At 46.5% G+C, this 13,662-nt stretch overlaps 1 protein-coding gene across 1 annotated transcript in view; it reads right to left on the bottom strand.

The window, feature by feature from the left end:
- Positions 1–13,662, bottom strand: part of MAPK4 (mitogen-activated protein kinase 4) — a 190,391-nt gene that overhangs the window by 71,061 nt on the left and 105,668 nt on the right. The window contains 1 exon segment of the mRNA XM_006144455.3: positions 5,696–7,112. Coding sequence (XP_006144517.1) covers positions 5,696–6,241 — 546 coding nt within the window. The 5' untranslated portion in view covers positions 6,242–7,112.

The raw sequence follows: 13,662 nt of genomic DNA, 5'->3' as shown, positions 1-13,662 counted from the left end.
CTTTGAAAAGAACCATAAGCCTTAACAAACTACAATAATTTGCTGAGCCCTCCATCAAACACTCAATGAACTGTGAAACCAGTGTTTTTATGTTCAGATAACATCTAGCAAAGTGTATGTTTTCTAAAATCCTTGTTCATATCACCTAACTGTTAAAATCAAACCTAAACAAATAATCCCTTTGGTTTAGTCCCTCTTTGTTTAGCTTTTTGTCAAACCTGTGCATGGTGATACAGGCAGTTTCCAAGGTGAAGTGATTGAGGCCCTGCAAAGCCACCTTTCCTGAAACAGTCTTTACAATTCTCTGATACAGTGCCTGCTACCCCACAGGAAGCTATTCCTCCCAGTCCAGACTCCTGATTTCAATGTACCCACTTATCTGGGAGGAGTTCTTAGTTGTCTCCATCATGATGAAGTTTGAGAACCACGGTCCCAAGTATCAGCAGACACATTAGGGGCATCGGTTTTCTTTCCACAGACAAGCTATTCAATTTCTTCAGATCAGTGGTTCTTAAAAGTTCAGGCACATCAGAAGCCTGGAGGCTTGTTAAAGCACAGACCGCTGAGTTTCCGATTCAATAGGTCTCAGACAGGACCCGAGAATTTACATCTTTAATGCGGTCTGATGCTGCTGGTCTGATACCACACTTTGAGAATCACTGAACTGATGGATTTTTAAGGAATTTAAATGAAATATGGAGGCAAAATGTGAGAGTGTTTTGATCAGGAATGAGGTAAGATGGAGTATGGTGAAGTACAAAGGGTAGGGCTCAAAGCCAGACCAGTCTAGCAGAAAACAGACTTGCTTCAAGGATCCCATAGCACACAACAGCGTTGGCTGCCCAAATTCTGATGAGCCTCTTTCTCTTCCTTTCTTTCCTGAGTATTTCCTGTCTACAGCCCCCAGGAAAGACAGGCCTTCGGGGGCCAGTCTCAGCAGCCCCTCCTGGAGGGAAGCCTCACACAGCTAACCAGGCTGCCAAGGTGCTGAGGGGCCCTCTCACACCATCCCTGGGAGTCTTGACATTTCTTCAAGTTTACACAGGGTTCGGTGAAGTCTTAAACGACATTTCTTTTTCTTTGGAGATCATCTATTGCCTAATAGGGGGAAAGGAAAACCTGCTCCCATCCTTCAGCTGCCTTCTCTTGACACAAACAACAAGGAACTAATTATAATTTGCAGGCCTGCTGACGGTGGGTGGAAAGGGATTGGGAACAGGACCACAGGTTGGGAAGCCATCCTTGGGGAGGGACTTGTAACTCACCCATTGGCCATTACGTGAGGAGCTGGCTCCTTTTCTTAGCAGAGGGGACATTGTTGTTTGGGTGTCTGCCTGGCCTTTCCACGGCAGCTACAAAGGCAAGTAGTTCTGCTAATGACTTAACCCTTTGTATGTCTAAAGCACCTTGACATCCGTGCTTTCATTTGACTGTAACAAGAATCCTATGAAATGAGTGAATGAGAATGCTCCTCCCCACCAGGCAGAAAAGACAACTGAGAAGTAAGGGTTGGACAAAAACAGTGGACACGAAGTCACACACGTGTTCCGCTGCTCAGTGTGTGATGTGCATGTGAATGGAGCTAGGAGGTCTTCCCCTCTCAGTTTATCATCTCTGAGATGAAGGGAATAGATAAGATGATGCTGAGGTCTTTGCACAGTTCTCTTATTCTAGGAATAAGCTACCTCGCTAAGAGGACCAGCTTGAGGTCCTGCAATTAGGGAAGGATGATAATGACACAGTGACCTTGGTCACCTCTGTTGAGAGAGAATCATCAGTGCATCCCCCATTGCCATCCACCGCCATCTCTGTGGGCTGTGGAAGCCCATCCTTATCCTTTGGACTTGGCAGACCAAGACCCTTGAGGTGGTATGGTGGCTACTCATGGCCAGGATGTTCTTTCGCTGGGACTGTGGTCCCAACGTGGCAATTCCTCATTAGAGAAGCGAAAGTCATTTCCTTTAGCATCTGCTCTACTGATACCATAACGAGCACCTACCCCATGTTAGGTCCTGCCTGAGGAGAAGATGTGGACGTGAAGGAGTCATACTATTCACCCATGAGAAAGAGGGGAGAGGGAGAACCAGACTGCTACCTGTTGCTGCATGGGCCATGCTCAGCCAAGTGGCTGCAGCCAGATCCTAGTTGGACCTTTCAGTCTATCATTGGCACTGGGCTGTATTAGCCTGGAAAAGGGGGCACACAGATGTGCTAGCTGCAACCCAGCAAAGCACAGTATTCTTCCAAGGGAATCAGGATCCATAAAACTTTAGAAGGGGTTAAATTTAGAGCACTTTGCTTGTAGACATAATCCTCCACACTCACCGATGATACACATGGCAGATGCACACATCTGACTCTGGCCGATCCATTGTTTGAAAGAATTATATACTCTTTTTCTGCAAATGAAACCTTCTAACCACACGGAATCAATGAATCCAACAGCTTCCTATCTGCAATGTACTGGTAAATGACTCTTCTCCCATCTGTTTAATACAGTCAGCACAATCAATTGAGGGCCATGTCTCAGGCACAGGGAAAACCAAAATGAACAAGAGACAGCCCTCGAGGAGCAAGGGACTCTAGCGGAGCACAGAGACACAGATGTAAACACACCTGCAACAGAGCAGAGACTGATCAGTGTTAGAAGATACAGGTTACAGGACCAGCCAGTTGGCATGGTGATTAAGGTGGCTAGATTTCACATGGCTGGCGGTGCTGTTCAAGTCCCACACCCAGAGGCTTGAAAATCACAATATGGCATGTGTGTCTACGTGTGTGCCCAAAATCTGAAGAGGAGAATAGAGGAGAAGGGATTGCAGCATGGCCATCCCCTGTAGGGCATGCTTTCTCACTTTCCTTCTCTTTCTCCCTCTCTGTCTCTCTTTGGTGAGCACACATGCCCTATAGCAAACCTAAAAACGAAAAAGAACAAGGAAGATGTAGGTTACAGGAGGGGAAAAACTGGCGTGGGAATTCAGAGGAAGGGAAAATTAACTTCAATTCAGAAACTAGAAAGACTTCATGAAAAAAATAGTGCACGGAAAGAACCTCCGTTGGGACAGGAGACAGCCCCAGTATACAGCCCTGCTGCCACAGTCGTGTAAGCTTGGGAATGCTATTTCTCCAGGTTTTTAAGTGAACCATTTGCCCTATGCGCCTCACAGCATTATGAGGATTAAGTGAGAGCTGATTTAAATGCACATTGTATAAATAAAAGGACCAAATATAAAGTCCTTTCAATATCATGGAGTGAGGGAAGAGAGAGCAGGAAGCTACAAGCAGAAAGTGTATGAGGAGGGGGACCAGCAGTTAGTGTAATGGCTATGCCACTGGACTCCCATGTAGTCGACGGCGGTTTGAGGCCTGGACATGGTGGCTTAAACTCACACCGGGTACGTTTGCGTGTGTGCCCAAGATCTCGAGAGGAGAATGGTGGAAAAGGGGCTATGGCATCCACCCTGGGGGTGATTTCTCGCTTTCTGTCTCTCTGTCTCTCTCTGTCTTTCTGGTGAGCACACGTCCCCTATAGCAACACTGCTGAACAGGGACATGGGGCTGATACCAGCACTCACTGGGCTCGTAACCAATTTTTTTTTTAACCTTTCCACAGTTAATGTTATCAAAGAGACCCCAACAAGAGTAAATCAGAACAGAGTAAATTCCTCTGCACTGGGAAAATGAAGGGGCTTTCCAGCCCAAGTGACAGGTTAACAATACGAAGCACAACCCTTAAGCTAGTCAACTGCATAATCCTTGAGCTCTCCTGGCTCCCAGCACTGGGCCTGGGCTCAGTGTGTTCAGCAAACACCATTACATGAGTGAATGTAGTTCCTACTGCTTTCCAAGGAATTTTACACCCCTGGTCCTCTTTGAGCCGTAACCACAAGCCAGTGAGGCAGACAGGACACAGATCATTTTCCATGTTAAAGACGGGGAAACTGAGGCTCCCATGGGGTGAGTGGCTGTCCTGTTCAAGCTCGCCCCATCAGAAGGGAGCCAGGACTCGACGGCGTTGTTCCGTGTGCCATGCCATTGCCTAGGAATTACTGCTACAGCCAGTCTTTGCTGTAACAAACCATCTCCACTGACTTTTCTGAGGGCCTGTTAGTGCTGTTTTCATTTTTCCCTATAACACTTTCCTTGATTGGATCCTTTATTATACCGTGATTCCTAAGGTACTAGTTTATCCCAATTCAGAAGGTGTTTTTTGTGTATCCCAGATATAAAGGTGTTGTAGATCCTCTGGGTCTTTTGTCAAATGAGAACTGATCTGGGTTAAAACCTGTGGTTTGAATGTTTGGAGTCACTGTTCCAAAGAAAGAGAAGGAATAGTTCAGGGCATTAGGAAGACAGAAAAGGGTTTGTTTGTTTTTTTTTATAAACCATGGACATTTCTGGCTATAGAGTCAGCTGTCAGGGCTGACAGATGGCCTGGCCGTAGGGGGTGCTGGCAGAGGGCAAACACGTGGTTAAGGCGCCTAAGTAATTTGTGGCACCAAGGAGCTGGAGCCAGCTAGGCTGATTCGGGGTCTGAATCTGGGCCACGGCCCAAGTGCCAGCCAGTGAGGGTAGGGTAGGGAGCCTTCTTCCCCCACCCCTTGACACCCTCCCTCAGCGGATGCCCTGGGCAGAACAGTGCCTTTGTGTGGATTTGGTGGTGGGGGGCACTGAGGAAAGGGGCCCCAGAGAGAAATCTGAAGCACATCAGGTCAGAGCTGCCCTTCCCTTTTATGACCCACCCCACTCCGTAGCTGATAACAGTTTACATTGCACCTGCTTCCCGGGGGATGTTGTATTCTAATAAAAAATGTCAAGGTACAAAGGTTTAGACCTTGCAAAGCACCAGCCCCTCACCAGCTCTGTAGACGGATACCTGGTGATGTGCTCACATCAAGGGGTCAGAAACACCCCTAAGGTGACAGAAAGCCAGGGTGGAGGAAGGAATAGAATGTCAGATGACTCTCAGCTCCTGAAGAGAAGAGTAGCCCAGGTAAGAGGCAGGCTGGGCCTTGTGAACACAAGACAGCATGAAAGCTACCTCCATCAGTGTGGCCAGGCCCACTCTGATCCCTGAAGCTGTGGGGCTTTAGCCATCCACCTTGTGGCATCTCAGTAGCTCTCTCCTGACACACCAAGGGGTAAGGGTATCACGGGACCTGGGAGAGCAGTCATTGGCCAGGTGATGTACAGTGAGGGTCAAGTGGTCAGGCTAGCCATTTGTGCCCACCATCCCCTGCCTAAAAGAAAGGAACGCAGGTATCAGCTTTGATGGGTGGAGGAGGCAAGACGACCAGAGCACCTGGCTCACCTGGTGAGAAGCCTCGTGTGGTGTTCTGAGCAGACAGAAGGGACGGGAGGTGGTTAGGTGGACATGAGGGATAAAAGGATGCTAGAGGCAAATTCATCACCCACCCAGTTTTGAAGCCACAGAATTAAGAGCTGGAAGAAATTTCCAAGATCACCTATCCAACCTCTACTGTGCAGAATGGAGGTGTTGTCATGGCCACGTGACAGAGCCCAAACTAAGAACCATATCTATTTTGACCCTCAACAACAACTTTTCAGGTCAGTGATGTTCCTAGCACCCTCTGGCCTCTCCCAAATACTGACCCCAGTCCCCCAGTTATCATGGAGCTGAGATCACTCTCAGAACACATGGACTGTGTGTATCAGCCATTCCAGCCAAACATACCTTGTGTGAATAATGCTGATCGACGATCCTTGCCAACCCAAAATCCCCGATCTTGAGCACGAGGTCCTCTGTGCTGATGAAGATGTTGGCAGGCTTCAGGTCCCTGTGCAGCACGTTGGCGGAGTGGATGTACTTGAGTCCACGGAGCAGCTGGTACATGAATAGCTTGGCGTGCTCCTCGGTCAGCGTGCCCTGTTCCAGCAGGCGGGCCAGGTCAGTCTCCATGTACTCCTGGACAATATAAGCCACACTGAACTTGAACAGCTCGCCCTGTAGGTCGGTGCCCTTGGGCCCCAGCACCTCGTACACCTTCACAATATTGTCATGGTCCAGGCGACGGATGATCTTGATCTCACGGAGTGCATGCTTCATACTTCGGGCATCGCTTAGGGCAATCTTCTTCACTGCCACCTTCCGGCAGGCTTGGCTATCCACTGCTGATAGCACCAACCCATTGACTCCAAAGCCCAGGGGACGGAAGTCAACAAAACGCCCACCAAGGTCGTACCCGTAAACACTGGCAATGCAGTCACCCTTCTCGGCCATTGTTGGCTCAGTGGTCTAGGGCTGCCCAGGTGATGAAAGGGCAGTCAGGAAAGGCCCGGTACCGTCTGGTGGCTTTCCCAGCACACCTCATTCTGCCAAGTGCTACAGCTGAGATGATTTTCCTGCTGGAGAGTTCACTGCCAGAGGCTCTCTGGCGACAAGAATGCCATGTGTCAGTGTTCACCGAGCTGCGCAAGTTGCAGGCTCAGGCTATTTTCCTAACCTGTATTGGGAGGGCTGTCCAACTCCTGCATTTCCCAAAGCTTCCTTGATGCTTAGAATGGCTCATGCTTCTTTCAAATCAAGCATCTTGGAGTGAAAAGCCAGGATCATTATCTATAGGAAGTTTTTTTTTTTACCATCATGGACCTCAAAGAAAAAGATGCAGAAAGTTTCCCTTTGAATTCTTCGGTACAAGAGGTTTTTCCTGGCTGAAACACAAGCTATTTGCCAAGAGGCATTCTTTAACTTAGGATGGTCCAAAGCTCAGTTGTATCAAAGACTTTCTGCATTTTTGAGCAGTGTGACGGAAGCCTGTGAGTGGATTCTGGAGGCTTCTAGGGGCTTCTTCCTACCTCTGCCAGCTCCTCTTCTACCAGCTCACCTTGAATTCTGAAGTTCAAATCAGTCTAAAGAGTATTGGTGCAAGAACTGAAGAAATGCAAGCACCTTGCATGAGCTCTGCACCAAGTTACACTTGAGATCCCAAATCCAGGGGGGCTCAGCTGCCAGGCCAGGATCCTCCACAGGCTTTGGATGTGGGCAGCATCCTCTTTCAGCCCTTCAACCACGCCACTTTGACCGAGACTGTGTTCTGCTGCACCCAGAGAGGCCACGGGAATGCTGCATCTTTCAGATGGAATCTCCTTCCCTGTCAAAGAAATAACGTTGGGTAAATTTCCACACTCCAGCTTCCAACACCTTCCCACTTGCGTCTTTTGTTAACCAGCCCAAGTGTTATTTGATCTGTCCAGCCAGCTGAAACACTGCTTGCTCAGGGGATTCCGGGCTTTGCACTGCCTGGCCACCCCTCCTGCTGTGTGCGGAGCTCCCCTGGAAGAGAGAGAAGATGACTGATTTGATAAGACCATCAGATGGCGTGCCTTTTATGTCAATGCCTGCTCCCCCAAGGTTAACATGTGCAGATTGTGGGTGGGCATTATCCCTTCTGACCTTTGTGAAATTAATTTGTTATGCTGTCCAAACATACACATTAGCACTGGCTAGGAAGGGTTAGAATAGAAAGGAACTAGTTGCAGACAGAAAATATTCAAGTATCAATCTTGTTTCTTTTCCCTTTGGCTCCTTTTCTTCTTTCTCAAATATTTTTAAATATTTTAAGAGAGAATTTGCCATCACTGAGATTTAATGACATCTGTTTTTTTTTGCCACATAGGTGAAAGAGACACATATACCATGTTTCAACGCTACCCATAAAAAAAGGAACGCTCAGCCCAGAAACCAGGGCAGACTTTCCGGCACCGTACCAGGACTGGCATGGTGACCTGTTCCTCTTTTTGTTGTTGGAGACTTAGCTTTCCAAAGCTTGGAGTCAAATCCAGGCTTAACTGTATCCCAATTGGTGGGTATCGACACAAATTATAGGCAGAAGACCTCCGTGGAGAGGAAAAAACGGAAAAACTAGCATTGTGCATTCAGGCCTCTGAACTAAAGGCACTATCATAGCTTCTAAGGGTGGCAGGTTTTCTAAGTTCATAAGATCTGTGGAGAAAAAGCATTGTATTCAGTACAAAGTGATGACCCTGGCCAGGCTGCTTCTCAGTTCTCATCCTACTGCAGGGCCCCCTGTAGGGACCCTTTCCTATCTGAACTTTGCACAATTCAACAGATAATAAGTGAAGCATAGCAATGATCAGCTCACTGTCCTGAAATTAAAGGGTCACATTAGGGGACACAGATGATCCGAAATAATAAGTAATCATATTCCCTTTAAAGACTCCTAATGAAGGAAATTTGCGAAGGTCTGGAACATAGTAATTTCTCAGCAGCTGCTACCTGTTTTTGCTGCTGTTAAACATTCCTTCATGTTTGAATTAGACTACCTCCGATTCTGATGATTTGTCTAAGCTTCAGCAATTCTGTTTATTGGGTCTCATAGCGAAACAAGCATAGGTTTACAGAATTTCAGATTGGGAAGAATCTTGGTGAACAAGTCCCAAGGTTCTTAACTGAAGACAGTACTGTTTTCCTTGGCTCATGTGACCGGAAGCTGCTACTGGCCTTTCATGGGTTGTGCCAGATTTGCTCAGCACCCCGCTTAGTACATCACTGACATCCACTCCTCCACCTCCAAATGCCGAGAGCATTTCCACAGAGAGACATTGATTCTGGTTGAGTGCTCACTTTGCAGGTGAGAACACTGAGGGCAACAACTCCAAGCTTCCAGCATAGACAGGGTCAGTATATAATTGATGAATGGGCCGGTGAATACCATTCACTCTTAGAGACAGTGCTGGGACCACTCACTGAGCCGCAGTTGGTGGCCCATGGTGAAGACCACCTGGACACTCAACTCAGGAGAATCAAGGATCCTCCACCATTCCATCCTCCCTCCAACTCCTGCTGTCCAAGTCGGTAACGGCAACTAAACCGGAGCTTCTTTCACTTTTGACTCATAAGTCTGGTCTGCTTCCCAAGGGCAAGCAAAGGAAGCCAATTCATATTTTCATTTATGAGGAGAGCTGTTTAAGCCTCTTCCCTTTCCTCCTGCTGGGCTGTACAGAGAAAAAGAGCACCTAAGCAGGGAGGGATGACATCATGGGCAAGCTGAAAGCAGGATTTGTTCAAGATCAGCTGCAATGCAGATGATCTGTGAATAATTAAAAGACGCTTGCTTCATATTTTAAACTCTTGCCTTCTCCTCTCACATGTGGGAGGGACAGTCTCCCTTGTGTGAATGTGTCTCTGTCTTCCCAACACTCTGTCAGTGGGAGTAGGCAGGCACCATGTCACCTTGGGAAGGCTTGAACCCAACCACTAAGCCTTCCTCATAAATTTCTAAATATATTCTTTTCATTCCTGTCTATGACTTTGCTTGTTCCTTTTCAGTTCCTAAAAGGCTCTTCTGCTTTTGGCCACTTATTGAAATCCCACTCAAATTTGGGATCCAGGTGAAATCTCACTTCTCTGAGGTATCCATCCCAGTCTTCAGCAACATCCCATCTTTTTCTAAACTCCTGTGTGCCCATGTGAATACCATAGTTGACATCTACATATATTAACTAGGGCTGCTATTTAACTTTTTAATGTGTCCATCTACCAATTATTCTTGAAGCTTTGCAAGCTCAGCGTACAAAGTAGCACACAGAAAATAACTGGATTCGAGGGACTGAGCTACCACTTGTTATGTCTATGCAACTGTGAAGCCCACCTTTCCTAGAGGATCCTCCATCCCTCCTTGTGCTCATTGGTCTGGGGCAACTTGTTCAATAGGGTTCTCTCCACAAGCCCTCGCTGCTCAGATCAATATTGCCGAACTTCAGTCCTCTTAGTATCTTCTGCTTATATATTGCCTCTCTTAGAATTCCAGCCCTTTAGGTGGGCAGCCATTGTCTGACCAGTTCTCTGTTCCAGTGACTAGGAAACATCGACTAAGAAGTCTTAGGTTGGTGGTTCACTTCTTACATGATCTACAAAGGGGTGTGGGTCCATCAGCCCGGGAGAGAGACAGATGATATCTGGATGTGCCAACTTGGCAGTTGAGTGGGTATGACAGCTCAGACTTGACACAGCTTCTCAAGGCAAAGCCTGACCCCTCTCTATGCAGAGCTGCTCTGAATCTTAGGTGGCTTTCACTGTGCAAGATGAAAAGGTCACGCACTCAGCTATGCTTGAATGATACCCAGCAGGAGAAATGCATGTACTCTTGCAAGGGCAGCCCAAACCCCTACAATTCTGAGGCATGCAGCATAATAAAACATAAGCACAGAGATTTCTAACTCCAGGACATTGCGATGAACATTCGACTCTCACAGACTCTCTAGCAACAGCGTATTTGAGACCAATGAATTATTCTCTCGCTCAACCAGCCTTTTAACACGTGGAAACAAACCAGAGACTAGATGGTGTGTGCCAATTGTCCCTTTCTGGGATTCCTGGGGCTCTGGTTTACAAATCGGCTTTGGAAAGTCTATATTTAGGCTCACCTCCCCACCTGCTCAGATCCTAAGCTTCATGCTGCTGACTTTCCACAGGTACTGTGGCCCCCAGCAGGGTGCTGACATTTCACAGATGTTGCTTTCTTTCCTCTCCTGAATACCCAAAAATGTGCAGGCAATCCTTGTCAGGCAGGGCTGATGTTTACAGTTGAGCAGACTGTGCACTGCACAATGCTAGGTAGCACTGTTCGTATCCCAATTGAATCTGACTGATGCCAAGACTCGTTTTCCTAATCACTGTAGCCTATAGAAATGAAGTCCTCTAGATGTGGACCAGTAAAAATTTTCTGTAAAGGGGGCCGGCAGGTGGCATGGTGGTTGGGAGCGCTGGACTTCCACATGGCTGACCACGTTTCGAGTCTTGAACTTGGCAGCTTGTTTTCTCACTTTCCTCCCCCCACCTCCTTCTCACTCTGTCCCTCTGTGGTCAAATTTAAAAATATAAATAAATAAAGTTAAATAAAATAATTCTTTTAAAAAAATTTTCTGTAAAGGGCCAGAGAATAACTATTTTGATCTTTGCAGGACATACAGCCTCTATTACAAATACTCAGCACAAGTACTCGACCCTGTCTTTGTAGCACAAAAGCAGTCATAGACAATACCTAAACGAATGGGCATGGCTGTCTTTCAATAACACTATTTACAAAAATAACTGGTGAGCAGGATTTGGCCTGGGGGCTGTAGTACGTCGACCCCTACTCTAGATTCTATGGGAACACTATTTATTAATAGCTTGCTCACAGGAAGCACCAGAGTGTGTTGTAACCCAGGCCTCTTTCCAGCTTCGTTCCTCTTGGATTCAGTCTTCCTGTGGCCCAGGCCTGCCCTCCTAGGGAGGTACCTTGGGTTTGGGACCCCACCACAGGCTTAGTCAAGGGCATCTGCGGGTTTCATTCCCTCAGGGTCCACCTGCTTTCCAAAAGCTAACTAATCTGGCCTATGGTCCCATTTAGTTCTTCTTCTAGTTCTTCATATTCTATGGTGCCAGCAATCTGATCACCATAATGCATTCTCTAAGTGGGCGACTTTCACCTCAAGCCATCTAGGCCCAGTCTGACTTCTCAGGCTCAGTGAAGAAAAAACGGAGAATAAATATATTTTGTGGGACTTCTCAAATTAAGACAAGAGGCAGTCCCGCTTTTCAGCCGGGTTCAACTTCAGTGACGTTACAGTTGATAAGCCCATGGCATGCTACGGAAGGAGAAACTGAGAAAGAATATTGAAATGAGATTAGGAGTTAAGGAGAAAAAAAAAAAATGAAAGAAAACAAAAACTCAAGTTCAAACAACCTGCCTTCCATCTAGTTTTGGACCTATTCTCTCACTGTTAAAGTCAAACATGCTAGAGCCCATGGCAGCCAGGACTGGCCATCCTACAGGCAAGCTGGCTGACTTGCGGAGGTCCTGAATACCGTCACCTGTAGCTGACACTAGGGCCATTTACCCAGAAACATTCCTGCCTCCTCCTCACAAGCACACCAGGGCTGCTTCAACCATCGAGCAGCTGAGCCCAACCTGATAATGACTCCCATCTAGTCTACACCAGGGTTTCTCACCCTTAACACTACTGACATTTGGATCCAGACAATGTCCTGTGTACCCAAGGATGTTTACAGCATCCCTGGCCTCCACCCAGCAGCACTCACTAGTTGTGACAACAGACGTCTCCAAACACTGACACCATCACCTGTGGGGGAGATACAAAACCATCCCCAGTTCAGAATCCTGTGTCTAAACCAGTAGTTTTCAACAAAGACAGTGCTAGCATTTGAGTAGAATAACGGGGGCCTCTGACTCAAGGTCTCTCACGAGATTCAGGCCAGTTGATGGCCAGGATTGTAGTCATCTCAAGTTTCTTATCTACTTTCAAGCTCACTCACGTGATTATACAATGATTCCTGCCATGCAATCAGCAGTTCTTTTCTTGTTTTTTTTTTTTGGGGGGGGGACTATATTGAGCATTTCTGTTTAAAGTTAAACAACTCTGGTCCTGACCCACTAAACACCAGCTCTCCCTAGCCCTGGTGATAACCTCACGCATTTCCAAAAGTCCTAGAGGGCAATGGCATCTCCTAAGCCCAGCCCTGTTGAGAACCATGAAACTAAACCAGTGGTGGTAATCCACTTCCCCTCTGGCACTGATTGGGTTAGAGGTGGTCATATGATGTAGTCTGAATATGGACAGTTTGCTGGGAGCTGGCCTTAAGTAAATTTTCCTTCTCAAGAAAGCAGCAGCCCTACTTCCTGTCTGTGGATGCAGTTGTTGAGGAAGTAGTGTTGGTGCTGCAGCAACCGTCTTACAACCACATGGGGATACAAAGGCCAGCACACTAGGGTTGGCAGATGAAGGTGGGGCCACTACTGAAAAACTGAGCAATGCCTGTAACTACCTACTTCCAACTTTCTTGCCAAGAGAGATCAAGCCCACATGCTATTTAAGACATTATCTATTTTGGTCGTTTGTTTGTTTGTTTGTTTGTCACTTGAAATTGAGATTATCTAACTGATGGTCACTTGCTAGGCATGTGGTTGATGTAAGCAGGAAATAAAGAGATGTAGAACACTTGGCCCCTGACCTCAAGGGGCTGATATGCATATTGGGAGAGAGGAATCAGCACCACAGCAATGACAGAAACAATGCAGGGCATTCAGGGCCTAACTTCATAATTCCTACTGCAAGGACAGGTCAGACAGGTCACTCAGAGAAGGCTCGTGGGAAATGTGGAAGGCAACTTCTAAGATAACTCCCTATGATCACAGTCTTCTGGTTTATGGGCCTTGCGACCTCTTCCCCTTAAGTGTGCACTGGACTTATTAACTCAATTTTTTTTTTTTTAATTTTATTATCATCATAATCTTCTTTCTATTACACTAGATTACATATAACTTTACATTGACTTCCATTGCTTTTTCAAAAGGGAATGCCATGCATGTCAGTCAATACAGAGATATCAATCTCCCCGCTTTATCATTCAATATCTTTTCCATGCTTTTCCCAATAATTATTATTATAATTTTTTTAAACAGTCAATCACTATTTCTCATTTTGCTTATTAAAAAGACTTCACCCATCATGAAATACTTTCCAGACCGGTTCAGTTGAGAATACTATACATGTCATCATCAACAGGTAATAAACCATATCTATTTCTCATTAACATCCTGCCTCTCTATTGTTCACTGCTGTCTTTATCCTCTTCTCCCTCCTTTTTTTTTTTTTATACTTTGTTTTTTATTATAA

This window comes from Tupaia chinensis, unplaced genomic scaffold (assembly GCF_000334495.1).
Source record: "Tupaia chinensis unplaced genomic scaffold, TupChi_1.0 Scaffold000119_2, whole genome shotgun sequence".
In the NCBI taxonomy this organism is placed as follows: Eukaryota; Metazoa; Chordata; class Mammalia; order Scandentia; family Tupaiidae; genus Tupaia; species Tupaia belangeri.
This window is presented reverse-complemented; position numbering and strand designations above follow the sequence as displayed.